Raw genomic sequence first — 22,219 nt, forward strand, 5'->3', positions numbered from 1 at the left:
CCACTATACGTTTGCTTGGATAGCCATAATCACAGATGTCTACCAAGTTCTTGGTAATGACAAAGTGGAATCATTACTGACACAAGGAGGAAAACCTAACTGTGAAAGGAAATTTCATAGGAAGACTTTAAATTCTATCACAAGAGACCTTTCTTTATAAGGTTAGACCACTTCAAGAAGATGTTTAAGTCTATAATAAACCAGGATAAAAGGAACTCCATAATAAATGTTTTATGTTTTTCTGAGAGGGAAAAGTTTCAGAGTTGTCGTTGATTTTTTGTTTTTGTTTAAGCTCCAATCTGTAAACATCATCTTTGTTCATTTGCGTTTTTTTTTTTTTTTTTTTCAAGTAGTCCGATGATGTTACCTATGGAATTGGAATATTTACCTACATGGACCTAATGCTACATATTATTCTCTTGACAAATGAGATGAAATCTTCAGTTTTTAAGCTTTGGGATTTATAGGATAATAGGATAGTCACAGTTTGAGGGTTTTTTGTTTTTTGTTTTTTTCCATTCTATAAACATGAATTCCACAGTGAATCAGAAAAGACATTGGGAACCAAAATAAAATGTATATTACCATTTCTCCAAAAAAAAAAAAAAGGAAAGAAAGAAAAACTGTAAAGGGATTTAGTTGCCTTAGCAGGCCTATTATATAAAAAATTCCTGAAGGTCGAGGTAAAAAAATTCAAAGTTAAAAAAAATACTTTATAATTGATGCATTCTTTTTCCAGGAAGCTTTTCAAATTGGAATATACTGGGCAAATACAAACACTGTGCACAAGTCAGTAGCAATTAAACTGGTCCATAACCTGACATCTCCAAAGTGGAAAGATGGAGGTAATGGAGAAGTTGTGACATTGGACGAAGAAGGATTTGTTGATGCCGAAATAAGACTTGGTGCTTTCCCAGGACATCAGAAGGTAGGATCAAAGTCTGTGTTGCTCAAGGGCAAATAGCATGCCATCCCCTTAACCTGTCTGAAAAGAGTCTACCCTTTTCTTTTTTGATCCCTTTTGGTATCACTTGTTCCAAACAATTTATAATAGTGAAATACATGGTTTCTTAACTTCTTAGACCTATCTGTTTCACAGTGGGTTTGTTTTTTTTTTTTTCCTTTACCAGTGATAAAAGCTGTATCACATAATTTATCTAGTAACTGCTGTATTTCAGAACACCCAATAGTCACTTGATTTATAGTTATGTGGGGGGAAATGAACTCATTCCAGAATATCCACAAATTGTACTTGGCTGCCTTTTTGTTAGAGGAGGAAGTAGTGTTGCTAACATTCTGAGTGTGAGCGAAAGGACAAGGCAACAGCAACAGAGGCTATATTCCTGGAAAGGGCATCCTGAGCAAAAAACTATGCTTCTGTGCTGACTACCACATAGAACCAATGTTATAAGACAGAGTTATGTTCTTGAACAGGGGACTGGTACCCAGCTCTTTAGAGGTATGAATACAAAAATCATACTTAATCAGTTATTTAACTAAATACAAATGGCATGTGGTATTCGGCATAAATCTTGTTTAAAGTCTATGAGAACCAATTAAGCTGAATAATATAGTAACTAATCACATTAAGTTGTATGTATGAGAGTTCAGTATCATAGTGCACCATGTAGAATTCTTATTGTTGTACTTATCTTCATTGTTTTAGCTCTCCCAAATCAGAAAAAGAAGGAATACATCATTAGAATAGCAGAATTCAGGATGACCTTTCTCTGTGGAGGAGTTAGATTTTGATGGGCATCTTTGAAGAGCCTTTTGAGAAAATTTGGGGTCATTTGGTAGTTTTTTAAAAAAATTAATTTCCCGCATACAAAGAAGTTGATTTTTCCTCAAAATTCAAGGCTGGTATCCATTTCCTCAAAGTTGTCTGGGCAACACATGTTTATGCTCTGCTGGCCAAAGTACTGTAACATGGGTGTAAACGGCAAAGAGCTGTAAGTATGAATCACCTAAAGTTGAATAGTTGTAAGCTGAGAACTACCACCAAAATCCTGGAAAAAGTGTTATAATACACAGTCAGACACTCATTACCTCCAGCACCTCACAGAGTGGCTACAGTAAGGGCTGAATAAATGTTTATGAATGAATAAATGAACTGTTAGAAACTATATCGACATTTCATCATTCTTTGTAGTGATTCTCAAACCATTTGGTCTCAGGGGCCCTTTACACTCTTAATAATTATTGAGGACCCCCAAAGACCTTTTATTTCTGTGGGTTATGTCTATTGATACTTACCAAATCAGAAATTAAAGGAAAAATTTTTAAAACAAAGAATACACAAGTACACATTTCATTTGTGTCAGAGTAGTGACATCATCACATGCCATGTAACCTCTGGAAAACTCCACTGTACACGCATGAGAGAAATAGAGTGAAAAAGACAAATAATATCTTAATATTATAACAATAGTTTTGATCTTGGGACCTGCTAAAAAGATCTCAGAGACAGAGTCTCTCACAAGGGTTCCCTGGACCATACTTTGAGATCTGCTTTCCTGTAGCAATTGCTACCTAGTTAGTAATTACTGGTTACTAGAATCTGGTCACTTGAATATTTATAGACAAATTCCATTCTTTATTTACTATTCAGTTCATCATATGAGTCTTCTTAAGAGAGTAGGGAAACAAGTATTTTCTTTCATTTAAAGTAGTTCTACCAAGATCTTATTTACAAGCATAGTATAGATGCAATAGAGAGATCAGGAAAATAAGAACTGAGAAGGTCATTTTAATTAAGGGATTAGGCCATTGTTTTGGAAGAATGGTGAGAATAGAAGATTACAAGGGGTCAGTGAGTAACAATTTGAGAGTTGGGGGATATTTGGCTGGGGAAGAAAAGATGGACCAGCAGTTTGAGGGAGATAATAGAGTTAGCTTTTTTGGTTTTATTTATTTATTTATTCATTAAAAGAAAAAGAAAGGGAGAATAGTTAGGCAGCAACTCAAAACCATGGGATGTTAGGCAAGAGTTGTCCTTGCTTCTTGGCATAACAGTTCCTGCCAGCAGACAAGAAGGAAGGAAGCCCTCATGAAACTTACACAAGGTTGGAATGGAAATAGCAGATGTTACGAAACTACATTGGAAGGCTTGAGGTGTAATACGAATTTATGCATCAGATAGCTGTAAGCTTTCCAACAAGTAATTGTTGTTGTTATGTGGTGTCCAGCCAATTCCAACTCAGAGTGACCCCATATGACAGAGTAAAACTGCCCCATAGGATTTTCTAGGCTGTAATTTTTATGGGAGCAGAGCACAAAGTCTTTCTCTCCTGGAACCACTTGGTGAGTTCAAACTGCCAACCTTTCAGTTAGCAGCCAAGCACTGAACAATTGTACCACTAGGGCTTCTTGTTTTTGAGGGAAGAGGATGCATTGCTCTCAAGATAGCATCTTCTTTTCTTCTAAGATAAGCATCAGTACAATTAAATCCAAATAGCATTGACTTAGCATTTACTAAGTGTCAGCCACAATGCATCAGAAACACAATTGTCTAAAATTGTTTCGCACTTGTGTTCTCTTAGGTTCAATCCTTTGAATCATTTACTTCTTTCAAAGAAGAAAGCGTTTCCAAATTTCAGGGCAACAATTCTTGTTGTAGAAAACGGTTCAATTAGCAATATGACCATGGTGGAAAGTGTATGAGTTTAGGTGTCAAAGAATCTGTATTCAGATCCTGACATTACCACTTACTAGATGGGTATCCATAGGCAAATAACATATTCTCTGAGCATCAGTTCCTTATACGAAGTGGGACAGTAATAAGAAGATACATGTACTGGTTAAGAGCAGGACCCTAGAGCCAGACTGCATGGATTTTGACCCTAGCTAGCTCCTCGTTAGGTTTGTGACTTTGGGCAAGTTACTTAATCCCTTTTTGCCTCATATTCCTCTTCTGTAAAATGGGGATAATAGTAGCAACTCCATGTGGGTGTCATGAGGATTCAGAGTATAAATATGTATAAAGTACTTGAAACAAGTGGAGCACAAATATATGAGAATCAGCTTGTTGTTATAGTTCTCTTCTTCATTATTAGAGTTCTCAGAGCTCTCCTTGGCATATGATAGACATTCAGTGAGCTAGGTGCTGTTATGAGCATGAGGAGGAAGAAGGATGCTGGACTTAATTCTTTATTTTGAGAAAGATGTGTGGTGTGTGTTTATATGTAAGTGCTTTATGAGTAAGTATTTTGTGAAGTAATGGTTGAAATCACTTGAAAATAAGTCTCTTGTCTATCACCACACAACCAAACCAAACTCTTTACCATCAAGTTGATTCTGACTCATGGTGTTCCCTCTGTATTACAGAGTAGAACTGCTCCATAGGGTTTTCTTGACTGTAGTCTTTACGGAAGCAGAACACCAGGCCTTTCTTCTGTGGCAGTGCTAGGTGGGTTCAAGTCACCAACTTTTTGGTTAGTAGTCAAGTGCAAACCGTCAGCACCATGCCACCCAGGGACCTCTGTCACTACAAAAGAACAGCAAAAGTACTTGGTTTGCTGGAGTACTCTGTTGTAGAGCTAATACTGGCCCCTTACAGATTTTTCTTGGTGGATCACCTGTAACTATGATGACCATTTAATTTTTGTTCAAACCACCCCCTTTTTTCTTTTTTTTTTTTTTGACAATCAAAGAGGACTCTAATAAGTAATTACTCTGGAACAAAAGGTCAAATTGGGATTGTCCAGGGAAAACTGATAGGTAAAATAATCTTTTAAAAATAAGAGATTTTCTTATGCCTTATAATATTTTAAAAGTTACTCTTTTCCTCAATTATCTTGCAGGTGTGTCAGTTCTGCATTTCTTCCATGGTACAGCAAGGTATGCAAATTATTCAGATTGAAGACAAGACTACGATAATCAATAATACACCATATCAAATATTTTATAAACCACAGTTAGCCCTCTCCAGTCCTCATTCTGGAAAGGAGGTAAGGAGTTTATAACATGATCACTGTCTAACTTTGATAAGTTAATAGTAAATAGAATGAACAGTTTTTAACCTAGAACAGATAAAAAGCTAACACTGAATGTAGGTAAAGAGAAATCCATTTATTTTTGCTTTAATTAAACGTATGGATGTCATGGTCAGTGCTTCCAAGGTAAATAATGAGCAGAAATCCTACAGAGCAGCAGATCCTGACACACTGCTGGATTCATCTGCCTGTGCCACAGCTGGGCAGGGGCCGCAGCATAGTCCTCTAGCATGCTCACTGCAGCCTACTCCAGCGGGGACATTGGCCTGAGGACTGGCTACAAGTCTCATGTGAAAGAACATCTGCCTCGCAGGCTGCAATGCCAGGAGTAGCTGTGTGGGCAGAAGGCTGGGGCCCAGGCTGAACCACGAGCCTGGGAACACTAAAGCTCTGTGTCTATGTGGGGAATTAACGTGAAGATGTACCAGCTTATTGTATTACCATCTTGGTGATAGAATTTATGGAAAACAAGTCAAAGACTGTTCAGAGGAATTTTCAGTTCAGCTCTTTGTACAATTAAAATGAACAGGCAAACTTTTAAAAAGACTAACGAGAGATGTATGATATTGATTTATCCTATTGAAACTGTCATGTAGGAAAGTACTATCTTTCTTTGCCTTTGAATGAACTTATTATCACTTAAGTTCAGCTTCTAAAAATTAAATGAAAACAATCAAATAGGATGAAAGCCTTACACTTTTAAGCTTACTGTGCATTATGGAACGTACAAAAATGTCAGGACAAAGGAATTTCATCTTAGTTCATTGAAGTATTGATACCATAAATAGGTGACCAGAAGTACCCAGTTGATTGCTCACTTGGGAAAGAGAGTCAACAATATCTAGGTAATGGGTGAAGAACTTGACAAGAAGGGAATCATCATATATCTTAATAATTCTTCTTCTTCTCCCCACCCTACAATGCACCAAGGCTTCCTGAGACATGGGGTTGGGGCTTTCAACACTGAGTTTTCCTCATCTTCAAAATGGGCATGATAATGCATTCCTTGGAGGTTTTTTGTGAGGGTTAAATGAGCTAGTATAAGTAAGAAGGGTAGGTAGATACTCAGTAATGATAGCAGCTAGCAGCAACCACAGCATTAGTTTCGTAAAGAACTACTGATTCGCTTCAGCTTCCTGGGAGAAGGGGAAGGCCCGGGTTCTTCCTTGCAGCTAAGGATTGTCCCCCTTTTCAGCCTCTGCTTCAGGCAGTAGTGGGAACTTTTTAAAGATATGATAATTCCTTGCTTCCAAAGGAGACTGTGTGGGATAGTGGGGAAACACCAAATAGAGAATCAGGACTCCTGGCTGTGGCCAGACTTTGCCACTTCCACTTTGTGGCCTTGGGCAAGTTAAGTCATCAGCTCTCTGGAAAACAGTTTCCTCAGCTATGAAAGTAGAGGTTCAGATAAATTATCTCTAAAGGTCCCTTCTAAGCCTAATAATCCTGAGACTCTAATGTGTCTGAAACCTTTGGAATTCCATCTCAGGGTTGGGATCAGTTTCTTCTTCCACAGGATGAGCCGTAAACATTTGTCTTCTGAGCTCCCATTCAGATCTCATCTTACCGAGATCCCCCAGGGTGCCACAGCATTCAGTGGGCCAGCACGTGTCTGAAAAGACTTCCTCTCCAGCATGTGGCATTTCTACCGTGATGGCATCTGCATTTCTGCAATGTTCGGAGTGATAATGAGAACTTTGCGACACCTTTTGAATCACCTCAGTTCTATCATGTTTATTAAGCCCAGGAATGCAAACCTTGCTCTCACTGCTTGTACTTGTTTTTTGCTGCTTCCTCATGGAAACAGATTTCTAATCTTCCAAGACCGTGGTTATCATTTCTTAGAAGCAGTGCTTTAAAAAAAACTTAACTCTGCTATATTACTGTACTAATGTGTTCTTTCTGCACCGTCTTTCCTTTTTTCAGTGTTTTCACGTTCCAGACAGCACTACGTTTAGCATCTGCCCAGGTAGAGAGCAGCCTGCCATGAAATCCAGCTCCCTGCCTTGCTGGGACCTAATGCCCGACATCAGTCAGTCAGTGCTGGATGCATCCCTGCTTCAGAAACAGGTCCTGCTGGGCTTTTCTCCTGCTGTGGGTGCCGACAGCTCACAGTGCTGGAGCCTGCCAGCTGTAGTTAGACGGGAGTTTCCCAGACAGAGTGTGGCAGTGCCCTTCGGGACCAGCAGGGAGAATGGATTCAGTACCAGGTATTTGACATACATGTCCGAATGACCTTCTTTGCTTGTCCATATCGCTATTGATCAAGATGTCAGGAGAGACAGGAGGAGAGTGACAGTGGTCACCAAATGTAAAACTGGGTTTTTCTTTTATTTTTCATGGCTTCTAGACATTTTATACAGTTGGTCAAATGTTATGATCCCAGTGTGCTGCTTATGAGATTTTCCCTGAGGTGACTTATCCTAAGGGGGACATGACAGTGATTGTGCCACAGAATAGCAGCAATATGTTGGAAAAGAAAAAGATCACCTTCTTTTATGACTTCTTAGCCTCTGTAAAATAATGAGAAATAAGGGTTAAAATATGAGAAAGGCAAGTTGGAAAACCTTTTTCTTTTCCCATGCTTTACTTTAACTTCAAACTGGAGCTTTTCTCAGAAGTCATTAAGAGAGATAACTTATATAAACACAAGTCACAGAAGACTGTTCTGTGGTTGTTACTGCACGCAACGTACTCCAATTACCGATTGCCACTTATGCAAGTAACAACCACAGAATCAAGCCAGAGGTATGTAATAGTTTGCTCAGATTGGACTGTTATTTGGTGGTGGTTTTGCATGCAATAAGTTCTTTCTGCAGCTGTCAGGAATAACTCATGTATGGTATCTGTAACAACTATACAAGGAAACATATTGTGACCTTGTGAGAGGTACCTTATTCTTATGATTATGAATTTATAGACTTTATTTGAGATTTTAGCCATCCTAGCTTTTTTGATGTATACGAAGATTTTTTTTTTTAATTGTGCTTTAAGTGAAAATTTACAAATCAAGTCAGTCTCTCATACAAAAACTTACGCGCACCTTGCTATGTACTCCTAGCTGCTCCCCCCCTAATAACACAGCACACTCCTCCTCTCCACTCTGTATTCCCTGTGTCCATTCACCCAGCTCTTGTCTCCCTCTGCCTTCTCATCTCACCTCCAGACAGGAATTGCCCACATAGTCTTGTGTGTCTACTTGAGCTAAGAAGCTCACTCTGAGTACAGAGATTTTTAAGAGTAATATTTTAAAAGATACCAGCCTAACTCAATTTACCCATAATAGTAAGGTCCTTGTTCCCCACACAGGCCTCTCCTTCTTTACAAACATTAGGTTTTCATGATTTCACGAAAATTTTTCATCCCCAACCCTATGGAGGTGTGGCTGTCTTTATATTCTGGTTGGAGATGTTGTATGGGGAATTTAAGGAAGTGTTTCTGAAAGTGAGGTGGACTATGTTTATAAGCAAAATTTATTTTTTAAACTGGAAAACCAACTTTGAAACAAAACTTAAGTGTACAATTCTAAAAATTATAAGACTTGTGATTTATTAGCATTAATTTGCCTTACCTATAAATATTAAGTTAGATATTAGATTGACAGTACTGTGTACTAGTCCCGGCCCCCAGCTGTCTCAGCTATCAAAAAGAAAGTCTCTGAAGCTTGACTCGCCTGGCTCTTTCAGAATTAGGCTTGGAAAAGAACTTTGGTGTTAATCCAAGGACTGTACTCAGAAAGCGAATACATTTCCTACTGCCCCGTCTCCTTCACTCCCTCCTCCCCCACCCAGCAGTCCACATTTAATGGTGTTATTAATGTGGTTTCCCCAAATGCTAGTGACAATTCACACTGGTGTTCCAGACAAGGACTCACACCTGCACACACTGACTAGCAAATAGATGGCCATCTGGGAAATTCTCTAGTGTGTTGTTGACCACCGTTAGTCAGTGTAGCTAAGGGCCCCATTTGGCAAGTATCTGATTTCTCTGACAAATTTTGACAGTTAGTCCGTGTAATTTAAACCAGAGAGGATTTTATTTTCCTTGCTTTGATATGAAATATTGCTTGGTAGTCTCTAAGTCTACACTGGAAAATTTCTCTGATGTAGAGGGCAGCCTATACCCACACAGCAGTTTTTCTAGCTCTAAATAATACAGCTTTCTTCTAATAGTAAAAGTAGAGCTCCTTAAAGCATGGCGAGCTTGTGAAACTTGACGAGAAATATTATGAGTCTATCTACCTTCATTATTAAAAAGAGAAACTACCCAACTTCTCTAGTCGTGCTTCTAAATGCAGCTCAGCTCCTCCTCTGCCAAAATGTACTGAGCACTTTTGAGGAGGAAGAAGGTACCCTATCTGAAGAGTCGAAGGCATGTATGTCTAGAGGAAAAAAGCAGGGGGGAAGGTTAGCACAAGATTAGCTGTAGTTCTGTCTGGGTGGTAGAAGTTATATATTTTTTCCTTTGAAATAATTTTTCACATTTTAAAAATACTTTATGGTAAATATATGTTACTATTATTATCAGAATAAAATTAGTAAGCCTATAATTAGTGTATGGCAGTTAATAGACGAGAGAATGAACTACTTTCAGTGGACAACATTTCATCTGAGTTATAAAAGAGAAGGTGTTATGGTGTTCTGGTATTGCAAATTCAAATAAACATGTACCGAGAGAGAAAAGCACTCATTATTTCTAAACCAGTCTTGTCATTTGAATCTATTCCAGGGCAATAGCACTGACATATCAAGAACACTTTGGAGTGACTTACTTAACCCTCTCAGAAGACCCTAGTCCTCGAATAATTTTCCATAACAGATGTCCAGTAACAATGCTTGTAAAGGAAAATATCAAAGGTATTTTTATAGCATTAAATTTAAATAATACAAAACCTGTATTCTTTCTGGAAGTTTTTAATTTTATAATCCTGTGAAGAATATTTAAATAAAAATATTAATAATCACTTCTTGAGAAGTTTCTCTTGCCACATTATGTTTATCCCTGTGTCTTTGTCTTCAAGGCTAAATCTTCATATGCCTTTTTTTTTTTTTTTTTTTTAATTTCAGATATTCCAAAGTTTGAGGTTTATTGCAGAAAAATTCCTTCTGAGTGCTCCATTCATCATGAGCTATACCATCAGATTTCCACTTATCCAGACTGCAAAACCAAAGACTTACTTCCTAGCCTTCTTTTGAGAGTAGAGTTGCTGGAAGAAATAACAACTGAATGGAGCGATGCCGTCGACATCAACCATCAGGGAACCCAGGTAAGTGAGCCATGTCTATCCCTACCAAGGCCCAAAGAAAAAGTCACTTTACTAAGATCTTGCCAGTTTTTTGTTTTTAAACATGATTTTTAAAATGCTGAACTTCTTGTCCCTGTGTGAGGACTTTTGTGTAAATTAGGTTATAAATTCTCAAATACAAGTATGTATCTCCAAAGTGTACTATAACAACTTTTTACCGAAGAGGAACGTTTGATAAAAGCAAGCGCAACTGGGTCTAATCCAAAGTGAAAAAAATGAAATAAAATAGTCACATTTCTTTATATAGAAGTTAATCCAACCATCCAGATTTTAGGACAGCCGTAATGCCAACCCTACATTAATTCCCTCTAATTTACTAATTTTTAAACATACATTGAAATTGTACAGTAGTTTGTAAAGCTTTGCAAATATAAGTACGGTTTTAAAAACTTCAACAGATATGTTGTGGTTTGCCTCTGTTTTTATTTATCTGGACATTGATGGTGCTATTTTTGTGAAAATGGCACGTGTTGCTAGCATTTCCTTTGTGCTATATTTTTTAAAAGTTACTTCACATGTATTAGTTCATTTGCTCTTCAAAAGCTTGTGAGGTAGGTCCTGCTGTAATGGTTATAAAACATATATCCCATTTATAAATATATTTAACTTATAGTAATAAGAATGGTTATTGTATAATAATTATTTATTCTATGCCAGGCATGGTGCTAAGCACTTTACATTTTGTCACCCTTGTCTCACCTTTACAACAGTTATGCAAGGTAGGGACCACCATCTCTGTGTTACAGTAGTAAAAGCTGAACCCTCCAGAAGTCATCCACACATCTTAAGAGAGAGGGGCCTGGGATTGTATCCCAGTCTGCCTGATGCCAAAACATGTGCTCTGAACCATTATGCCAATGTGCTCCCTTCTTACCTGGAATTCTTTAACTTCATTTTTTCCCAGGCCTCCTGGCACATTTTTTCTCATTGCTCAAGATTTAGTTCAAGCCCCTGGGAAGCCTCCCCTGCCCCCTCTGTCCCCTCTGCATGCTTATATAACATTTGTAATATTCAATTACACTTATTTCTTTAGATGATTTCCCACCAAGTCAAGATTCCAGGGGGTCAGATAACCTGCCTTGTTCATCTCTAGCCTATAGCAGAGTGCCTGTCAGCACAGCAAAATCTTAATAAATACCAAATGAATAAATGAGTAAATGAGAGTATGCAGTAACCCTGAAAGATCATGTGAGGAGGAAAGGAAGATCCCAGGCAAAACACTGGGAGACTCCGCTGGTAAGAGTAGAGCAGCATAAGGGACTGAGAAGTAATAAGGAGAGTGGTAGGAGAGCCTGGGCAGGAAGAGAAAGCTTAAGGTGTGTAAGATGGTGGGAAGAGGTCAAGCAAGATAACAGTTGGAAACTACAAGTTCAGAGTGAATGGAAGTAAGGGAGTGGAGGAACAAGTGAGAATTGTTCTTTCAAAGGGTTTGGCTATGAAGAAAATGACATCAGTGAGAAGGAAAGGAGAGGAGCCAGTCAAGCATAAGTGGAAAATATGAGCGAGAAGAGAAGTTGCCCAGGAAAGTCAAGTCCAAGGCACAGATAAGGTAATTAGGCTTGAACACAGGGGCCACCTTCTCTTCTTTGACAGTGGAAAAAGAGGTGAGGATAGATGCAGGTATAGATAGAGATATTTGGAGGAAGGGGCCAGGAAGTTGAGAGAATTGATACTTAGTGGCCTGAAGTTTATTTGTGAAGTGTGGAATTAATCATCTGGTGAGAGAGAGAGAGAGAAAGGGGTGGGAGCCTGGGGAGTTCTGTAGCTATGGAAACAGGTGAAGGATCTGGCCCAGGACTGGTGAAGAATGGCTGAGCAGCCCAGGGGTCCATGCTCACTTTGGAGAGCTGCATTTGTAGCGGCCTCAAACCATCCGGATGTGATTTCCATTAGCAGCGCTCATTTGATGAACATTGAAAATCTCCTGGGTCTGTGCAGCTTCAGGAGATGTTACTAGTCTCACTGATTTACAAGATAAATACTGCAAGCTTCTCATGGGCCCCTAAACTCCCCTTCATCAGTTTGAAGATTTTTTGAAATCTTGCTTATATAGGTCTAAGGAATTCTTTGCAATAGGCATTCTACCTGCCAAACCTTATAACAGGAATTCCCGTTCACTCTAAATTTCCTCTAACCTTTGTTGTCAGGGGTACTTCAAAGATAAGAGGAGGTGCTCTTTCTAGCACCCTCACCATTTGTGGTCGGGAGGCCCAGCAAAGTCTCATGTTCCCATTAATCTTTCAAGAGCTGTGGGCCATATGTCCTGCAGATCGTGGCTTTCTTCCTCTCTGGAGGAAGATTTGTTTCAGACCCGCACCGACATCTCCTCAGTAATACACCAGGGCATATAAATCACTGGGGAGCGAAGCGGCTGTGTCCTCTGATAAAAGGAAGCAGCCCTTATGTAGGAGTAAGTTTGTCTTCCAGGAGCCTTCCCTCAGCCCTTGATCTGGGGGACGTGATCTGAATTTCAAAGCTGACCTAAACAAGCAAAATTAAAACACCATAAAATCCCCATCTTACATATGGGAAAAATACTTGTTTAGCTTTTGGCAGTCATAAATGTGCCCACTTTCTCAATTTTGAAAATAGAATAGTGTTATGTTATATAATTTTAAAATGGAATAAGAGGGGAATATGTGAGAAATAATTTTATAATCACACAAAGAAGTATTTTTTGGGGCCAAGGAAGGACCTAATACCATGTAGGCCACAAAATTCTGATTGTGAAGTCTTCGTGGGTTTTCTGGGGTCGCGTCTTAAGATAGAGCCTTTGATCAATGCAAAAATTCTGCTGAGATAATTGGCAATAATTTTTATGTTTATTTTACTGATGAGAAATTAAGGCTTAAAGGATGATAAGCTAGGTGGTTTTATAGCTAAGAAAAATAAGGCTGGAATCTGAACCTGCCAATATTTGGCCCTGTTCTGTTTCTCCTATACCAACCTGAGGTCACTGAACTGTTTCCTGTCTGCCCTGTAGAGTCTTGTCCTGGCCACAAATACTGCTACCTGAAGTATATAAAAGCACAGATTATTAGAAGAGGTTTTCTAATTTTCCAGTTTACCTAGTTCAAGGGTCCCTTCTATGACATCTAGACTCAGATGACTTCCAATGTCATAGTCATGGCTTTTTCCAGCTGCGACAGAAAGTTTCTTCTTCTATCAGGGTGAAAATTATCCGTCTGTAACATCAATTCCTTCAACTTTGCCCTCTGGGGCATCACAGATTCTATACTTCCCTTCATTATGGTAATAGTACAATTATTTGAAGGCAGCTTCAACGTCTTCTCTAAGTGTTCTCTTATCCAGGCCAAACATTTCTGGTTCCTTGAATCATTCCTCCAGTAAATGTAATTTCCAGACCCATCACCACAGTTACTCTCGTCTGAACACAGTAATGTGTTATGTTCCCTCTTAAAAACCTGGCAGCCGAAGTTTCACATAGTATTCCAAATGCGGTCTAACCAGCCATTACCTCCCTATGCTTCCATTAATAAAGTTGAAGATTGGGTTAGCTTTTTATTAATGAGTTGAGACTGTTTATTATTATTGAACTGTGGTCAACCACATCCCCCAGTCTTTATCATACAACTTGCTGTACAGTTGACTTTATGAACCCAGTGACAGGACTTTACATTTATTCCCCAATAAATTAAGGTTTGTTGCTATTGGCCTAGTCTAGCTGTTGAAATCACTTTTAAAAAAATTGTGATTCTGTCATCTAACATATTAAGTATCCCTGTAAGCTTTATGTCATCTATAGATGTGGTCAGCATGCATCCTACACGTCTATCCAACTCATTAATAAAAATGTTGAACAGGATAAGTCTAAGGTCTACATGCTGTAATGAATCACTGGACATTTCCCGAATGCCTGGGCTCAATCGGACACTAACGCACCAAGCTGTATGCCTAGCCCACATTCTTGAATAAGAAAATGCACCTAAAAGCACTTTTTAAGCTGTGTAAGATTTTTCTTATCTTGTCTACGAGAATATCATGAGATACTTTGTTAAGTGCCTTGATGAATAAGGGCTCAAATGTGTAATCAGTCCATTTTGTGCAGATCAGACAGGTAACCCCGAGCACTGATGCTTAAAGCAGCATGTGGTCATTTTCAGAGCTATTCCTAGCCTCTGTCCAAGAATTTTTACGTAGAAAAAAAATTGTCAATCCAAGCGAGTACCTGATTTATAAACTGTGTAGAGCAGATATTTTGACTTCTTGCTTACGTCGCACCCCTTCACTCATGGTCGTATAAAGGCCAGAGCAGGTATCAGCAACTTGGCACCCACTTCTGAGTGTCTGCCAGGTGCCCTGATATGGAGTCTCCTATGTATTTACCGGTTTGTTCTGGCCGAGTCACAACTGCTTCTGAAGATACTTGGTAGTAGGGATTTTCGTAAAATGCTTTTTAGTAAGTATACAGAGGGAAGAATTACATCCAGGATATTTGCTATTTCCTTTTCATCCCTATCCAACATTTTCTACCTGGATCATCTTAGAAATTCATCTCCCTTCTTTTCCTTTCTGGAAGATCTGTTTCATCTCATAGCTTTAGCTACCATGTGTCACTCAGTCATTCGCAGAAGGCTCTGGACCCTGTACCTCTCCCCAGCTCCAAGTCAGTGTTTCTAGCTACCCACCAGACAAGTCTACCTGAATGAGCTACAAGTACCTCAAACTCAACATGACTGAAATCAGAGTGACTGTTCCCCATTCCCCAGACCTGCTTCAGTTAATGTCATCATTATGTTCCCAGTATGAAAACCTTGAATAATATTGGTATAAGTTTATATTAAATGCCTGTTTTATGTCCGGCACTCTAAAAATATCATCATCAGTCTCAATCACATCCCTGAAAGGCAGATGCTACATGAAGCTCAGAGGGGTTAACTTGCACAGGGCAAGTGGATCTGGGATTTGTGTCCAGGGCTTTCTGGCTTCTAAGCCTATCTTCTTCCTACTGCATATGTTGCCTTCCTTTTTCTGTCTTCCCTTGCACATGCAGTAAGTCACCAGGTGCTATCAGAAATTCCTGAGAAACGTCTCTGCAATCTCCCCTCCTCTCTGTCACCAGGGCCTACTTCAGGCCTTTGTTCATCATCCGTCTCTCAGATTTTGACAGTTGTCCCTTAAAGGGTCTGTTGCCAGCCTCTCAACCTTCCAGTCTTCTCTACAACTACCACCAAATACTAAAACACAAAGTATCCCCCAGAGAAAGCTATCCATCCACTGACCACTTATAAAGAGTACTACCTGAGACCAGGCAAGCTACATCTTATTGCCTTACCCTGTAGTTCAGGGTTCATCCTTTAGTACATGTGGAAATCTCTACATCTCTTCAAAGACTAAGTACTGAATTCTTCCGTATCATTGTTTTCCTTCTTAGGATATCCTTTTAAATACTATTTAATCTGGTTAGAAGTAGTAAATTTTAAATTTATTCCTTCCTGAAAAAGAGGGTGAAATTTTATATGAGAAATCGTTTTTAGCCAAAAGTCGGCAGAACAAAGAAAATGCCTGATTATCTTCAGATCAATTTAGACATATCAACTCCCAACACACATTAATAAGTATTACACTATCTTTAACTTGAATATTCAGAAGTAGGGAAGAAAATTATCACTTTTAGGAGTAGTTGGCAGAATCCCTCTGAGAGGAGAAGATTGTCTTAAGGAAAACATTTGGATGAACCATTTTGGCTGTGGGAAGATAGCAGTGAGAAAAGACATGGCTAAACTGTCGTACATAAAAAAAATGGAATTTCGAGGTGGGGACAAAATTAGTTTGGTAGAAGAAAGAGAGCTAAGGAACAGGGAGGAGGCCCAACAAGATATAATGGGAATTGGAGTCCAACTGAAGAGGGACTCAGTGAACATTTGGAGAGGAGGCAGTTTAAGGACCGTAATAACAGGGATGCCTATTATTTAAGTTTAACTTAGCTGCAGTGCTGGGATACTTTATAACTTCCTCTTGATTATCCCTGGACTTTCACTTATACCAGAAAAAAGCAACAAAAGAAGAGAGAGAAAAAGATGTTCAAGAATGCTACCCATAATTGTCATGTGTCATCTTGTGACTTATTAACTTAGCAAAGTTAAATCAATATAATTTTTTTAATTTTTTTTGTTGGATATAAATATAGTAAGTATTTCAATAAAGATAACTGGATACATAGAAAAGCACAAACTGTATTGAATGGTTTGTAATATAGTAAAAGATAATATACTAAGTAGAAGACAAGACTTGAGCCTGGGATAGTATTCTTATACCCAAAAGATATAGGATAAAATCTTATTGACCAAAGTGCTCTAATAGAGATACGAATAGCAAAACACAAATTATCACCCTAATATGTTTTGACGTACAGCAGCACATCTCTAATTATATATTGCCTATGGCCTTCCAGACATTCCACCACTACTGCTGGTATGTGAAGAAAGTAAGAAACAACTAAAGGACAGTGTTGATCAGGACCAGCTAGGTTATTCTGCAGTAGCAAACAACTTAAAAAAAAAAAAACTTCCCTTTGGTTCTTAGTCATTTAATTCATCCTTTTTCAAACACACAGCACAAACAAATCTCCTCCCCAAGGGTGTAACCAGTCACCAAATCCTACTTGAAATCCAGTACTTCAGAGTGACACTCACTCGGTCCAGATGTGACTTGTGTGTGTTTTAGGTGAAATTTTACAGTGCAAATAGTTTCTCATTCAAAAATTAATACACAAATTGTTTTGTGACATTGGTTGCAATCCCCACAATGTGTCAGCATTCTCCCCCTTTGCCTTTACATCCCAGGTTCCCTGTGTCCATTCATCCGGGTTTCCTGTCTCTTCCTGCCTTCTCATCTTTGCTTTTGGGCAGGTGTTGCTCATTTGGTTTCGTATACTTGATTGAACTAAGAAGCACATTCCTCACGTGTGTTATTGTTCGTTTTATAGGCCTGTCTAATCTTTGGCTGAAAGGTGGACTTTGGGAGTGGCTTCAGTTCTGAGTTAGTTAACAGGGTGTCCGGGGGCCATGGTCTCAGGTCTTCCTCCAGGCTCTGTCAGACTCGTAAGTCTGGTCCTTTCTCATAAGTTTGAATTTTGTTCTGCATTTTTCTCCCACTTTGTCTGGAACCATCTATTGTGATCCCTGTCAAAGCCATCAGTGGTGCTAACCAGGCACCATCTAGTTCTTCTGCGCTCAGGATGGTGGAGGCTGCGGTTCGTGTGATCCATTGGTCCTTTGGAGTAAGATTTTCCTTGTGTCTTTGGTGTTCTTCGTTCTCCTTTGCTCTGAACGTGCTGGATCCAATAGATGTATTTTTGGTGGCCACTCACAAGCTTTTAAGATCCCAGATGCTACGACCAATGTAGGATGTAGAACATCTTCTTTGTGAACTATGTTATACCAGTTGACCTAGATGTTCCCTGAGACTGTGGTCCCCAGCCTTCAGTCCCATAACTTGATCCCTCAAGGTGTTTGGATGTGTCTAGGAAGCTTCTATGGCTTCGCTTTGATCAAGGTGTGCTGACTTCCCTTATATTGCGTGTTGTCTTTCCCTTCATCAAAGTTAACACTTGTCTGCTATCTAGTTAGTGATTTCCCATCCCTACTGGATGTGACTGTTTTTGATTTGGAGACCTCTGAATTTATCAGCTCCTCTCCCACTACCCTTATACAGGACAGGATGGCAGTGATAAGCCCTCCAGTTTGGAAAGGAAAAGATTGAGAGACATACGTCAGGCCTCACGTCCACAGAAGCTCTGGCATTTTTCTGGGCACGTATTGTGGGAAAACCCTGGTAGCATAGTGGTTAAGAGCTATGGCTGCTAACCAAAAGGTTGGCAATTCGAATCCACCAGGTGCTCCTTGGAAACAATATGGGGCAGTTCTGCTCTGTCCTATGGGGTAACTATGAGTCAGAATTGACTCAGCAGCAACAATGGGTGTGCTGGAAGTAAAGAATGCCCTTTGAACCCTGTTTCTCCTTGTAGAGGAGCTCAATCACCATTGTTCTTCGGGTCCCTGGGTTACCCTCTGGGAAATCTTTCTTGGCCACATGTGAAGTTGTATTGAGTCTCAAATAATCACCGTCCCTTTTAGTTTAGGTGCATGAGTTTATTGGGCAGTAGTAATTTCTCAAAAACTCTGCACCGTTCTTATCAATTTGATTCCAGATAATTTCATGTATCAGTAATGCATCCATGGTCCTTTTTAGGACATTTCTTTGCTATCTTGCTTCCTCACCTCTTTCTGAATTTAAGAGAGCTTCTGTGGGAAACATATACATTCTATCTAATCTTTTTCTTAAGTCGTCTTAATAATTAGGAAGTTTTAACAGTGGGTGTGATGCCTATACTCAGTCTTAAGGCTTAGCATTAATCTGTCTTTGTGTTCAAAGGCTTTCCAAATTTTATCTCTTACTGTTTGGGGTTAAAATCATTTGGCATTTCCAACTTTGCAAGGCCTTGATGTTTTGGAATCTATTTCGTTTCATTTTTGTTTGCAAACTGGCCAGTTCTTTCCTAAGTTCATCTCTTCATAATACATTGCCAGACGCAGCCGGCAGCAGCTAACACACACTGTTAATGTTTTGTTTTCAAACCTCACCTTCTAGAGCTACAAATTTATGAGGTTCATGATCTACCTCCCAAGTAATCTCACACAGCAGTTTTACTAAATATTTTGCCACTTCATAACATAGGTACCCATTTTTGCAGCTTTCGATATCAACTTCTGCTGCCTGGCGGTTAAGCCAGTGCCTCATATTTTAAGTTTTTTATAAATAACCTTGCTTGTATTTTCCATATCTGTATTGTTGCTGTAGGCCAGGTTATGCTGCCTGTCGTAACCCTAGGGTTTATTTCTTGCTCATACTATGTGTCCAGTATCTTAAAACACCAGTGATTTACTACTTCTCACAATTTTGAGGGTTGGTTGGGTGATTTTTCTGCAGCGTTAGCCTGGGATCACTCATGTGGCTGCATTTGACTGGAGGGTTGGCTGAGGGATGGGTTTAGCTGTGAAGCTTGGGCTTCTCTCTTGAAAGATCGGGAAGGGACTACACAAGGGCGTGGTTACTGAGACATATGCTCCACTGAGGGACATTAGTTTAACAGTCTACCACAACTATTTAGAAGAGGGATCAGCAAACTTTTAAAGATCTAGATAGTAAATATTTTAGGCTTTGTGAGCCATACAGTCTCTGTCCCAACTACTCAACTCATTAGAAACAATACATAAAAAATGAGCATAGCTATTTTCCAATAAAACTTTATGTGCAATAACAGGCAATAGACCGGATTTGGCCTGCCATTGATCTAGAACACACCTTTTTTTCAGTCTCTGAAGCAGAGGAAGAAGGCTGGCTCTGTTATGCTTTGACTCAGAAGTTGTTACTGTTGGTTCCTAGTGAGTTGGCTCTGACTAAATGATGATCCCATGTATAACAGAAAAAACGTTGCCCAGTGCTGTGCCATCTTCACAATCGTTAGTATGTTTAAGTCCATTCTTGCGGCTATTGTGTCAGTCTATCTCGTTGAGGGTTTCTCTTGTTTTGTTTACCAAACATGATGTCCTTTTCTAGCAATTGGCCTTTCCTGATGATGCATCCAAAGTAAGCAAGTTAAAGTCGTGCCATCCTCACTTCTAAGGGACGTTCTGACTGTATTTCTTCTAAGATCGATTTATTCATTCTTGTGGCAGTCCACGGTATATTCAGTGTTTTTCACCAACATTACAGGTTGAACGTACCAGTTCTTCTGTCTCCTTTTTCACTATCCTACTTTTGCATGCATATGAGATGACTGAAAAGACCATGGCTTGGATCAAACACACCTTAGTCATCAAAACGACATCTTTGCTTTTTAAAACTTTAAAGAGATCTTTGACACTAGATTTGCCCAAGGCAATAGTTGTTGCATTTCTTGACTGCTGCTTCCATGGATGACTCAGAAGCTGTTGTTATTGTTAGCGACCAGCTAAGACAGAGTAGAAATGATACATGTCAATTCTGCTTTCAGCCCATTGTACACAGTCAGTCACATGGTCATACCTAACTGCAAGGGGATAGTGAGCATAATCCTCCTCTGTGCCCAGAAGGAAAGGAGAACTAGAAATGGGTGGACGCTAGAAGTCTCTATGACAGGAGCCACATTTAAATGACATCCATTCAGATCATCAGCCTTGATTCTTACTGAGTGCCAGGTACTGGTTATAAGTACTGGGCAAAACAGACACAAAACTATTGCCCTTGTGGAGCTTACATGGAGACCAAAAAAAGAAAATGATTAATTCTTCCAGAGGGGAAACAGTTTATACACCACAGCCCTGGAACTGTATTTGTCTGCCTGACTTTTTAAAAATAAGCTGGGCTGTGAACAACCGGAGGGTGTGATTATATCTTCTCTGTACCTAATACAGTGACTGACTCTTTGTAGCTACACTTTAAGTGTTTTTCAAATAATTAATTGAATGACTAAATGATTGAGCCATCAGAACAAAACAGAATTTTATTTTAAACTTTTGGGGGAACTGGGTTTCGGTGCTTAATTTCTCTGACATTTAGGTCCCTACTCCTTAGAGCTACCACTGTACAAGCGGCTTGGAGATGTAAGGAGCCTCTCTCTCTCCATGTGAAAAGAGATGGGTGTAGGCTCCAAGAACTGAAGTCTGTGTTCCTTCCACCTCAGTGGTAAAAGGGACTCCCAACAAAAATTTCTGTGCTGAGTCCAGGTTTTTTGGCCAGAAGTACCTGAAAGGTTTAGGTTAATTTGCTTGCTTTCAGAAGTCCCTTGGACAGTTAGCAGGGACCATCAGCTTGCCTTATCTTTATTACTTTAGAGAGTATAAGCATCCTCATTTTATAATGCCTAAAGACTACTTTGAGAATGAGCAGAACAATAAATATTTTCCTATTCTGATCCCAGTGCCTCCTTGGAAGAGTAGTAGTTCTGGTTTTTAGCACTCTGCTAAAAACCTGGGTTGTGTTCTGAAGTTACAGACAGTCATTGAGAGAAGAGAGTATATATGGGAGCATAGAGCCTTAAAAAGCTTTGTGACTAATGCATAAATAATTTCATATCCATCAGCCCAGTAAAAAAGCAACGTGACCCACTTTACATATCCCCTGAAACCATGGCTTTGATAAATGTGAATGTTTCTCAAAGAATACCGATTGTGTTTTAGGTTGGTAAGCTAAGCCAGTTTTTAAGCTGGCTGCATTCCAAATTTTATCATAGCCAAGTTCAGTTCTTACCTTGGAATGAATAGGGAAAATTGAGGACGGAAGGTCTTTTGAAACAGATACTTTTGCAGAACTATACATGAAGAATACAAATACAACAAACTAACTCTTCCCTTGCCCTCAAGAAATTTATAATCTAGTGACTGAGTCAGGTATATAAACTATAATACAAACAATCAAATTTGTGTTCAAATAGAAATACAATGAAAATGGTTTTGGTTTACAGGAGTAGGTATCAAGACAAGGAAATAGGAAAATTAGGGAACAGTTTCATGAGCTGTATATGCAAAGATACATAGAATTTTGAAAGGACTTGTATGGAGAAAATGGGATTCTAGGCAAAGGGAGTGGTGATTGGCAGATAAGGACCTGAGCTAGTACAATATCATAGAATAAAAAAGAAGGCACAAGTGGAGGTATATGGCAGAGCTGGAGGGTCTGATGACTGCTAGATGCAGGGAGAAGAGGAGGAGGTAGACATGACATCCCGGTGCCCTGGATGCTAAAGATGGTCAGGATCTCTGAAGCAAGAACCACTTCACAAGAAAGGAGCCCAGTGATAATTGAGGTTGCTTCTAAATTTGAGTCTGTGACTGTTTCTTACAATTCTGTGTATATTCTCTCTATTACTTCTTCATTTAGTCAAAATTAAAATACATTCAGTATATGTCAAGCAACC

The 22,219-nt window shown here is 39.2% G+C and overlaps 1 protein-coding gene across 10 annotated transcripts in view; it reads left to right on the forward strand.

Annotated features, from left to right (window-relative positions):
* Positions 1-22,219, forward strand: part of VPS13B (vacuolar protein sorting 13 homolog B) — a 916,907-nt gene that overhangs the window by 866,019 nt on the left and 28,669 nt on the right. For all 10 annotated transcript variants that reach the window (XM_064267936.1, XM_064267938.1, XM_064267934.1 and 7 more), the window contains 5 exons: positions 740-928; positions 4,803-4,949; positions 6,921-7,204; positions 9,723-9,850; positions 10,061-10,260. In XM_064267936.1, coding sequence (XP_064124006.1) covers positions 740-928; positions 4,803-4,949; positions 6,921-7,204; positions 9,723-9,850; positions 10,061-10,260 — 948 coding nt within the window. The remainder of the gene's footprint in view (positions 1-739; positions 929-4,802; positions 4,950-6,920; positions 7,205-9,722; positions 9,851-10,060; positions 10,261-22,219) is intronic.

Source organism: Loxodonta africana, chromosome 14 (genome assembly GCF_030014295.1).
Source record: "Loxodonta africana isolate mLoxAfr1 chromosome 14, mLoxAfr1.hap2, whole genome shotgun sequence".
NCBI classification, from domain to species: domain Eukaryota; kingdom Metazoa; phylum Chordata; class Mammalia; order Proboscidea; family Elephantidae; genus Loxodonta; species Loxodonta africana.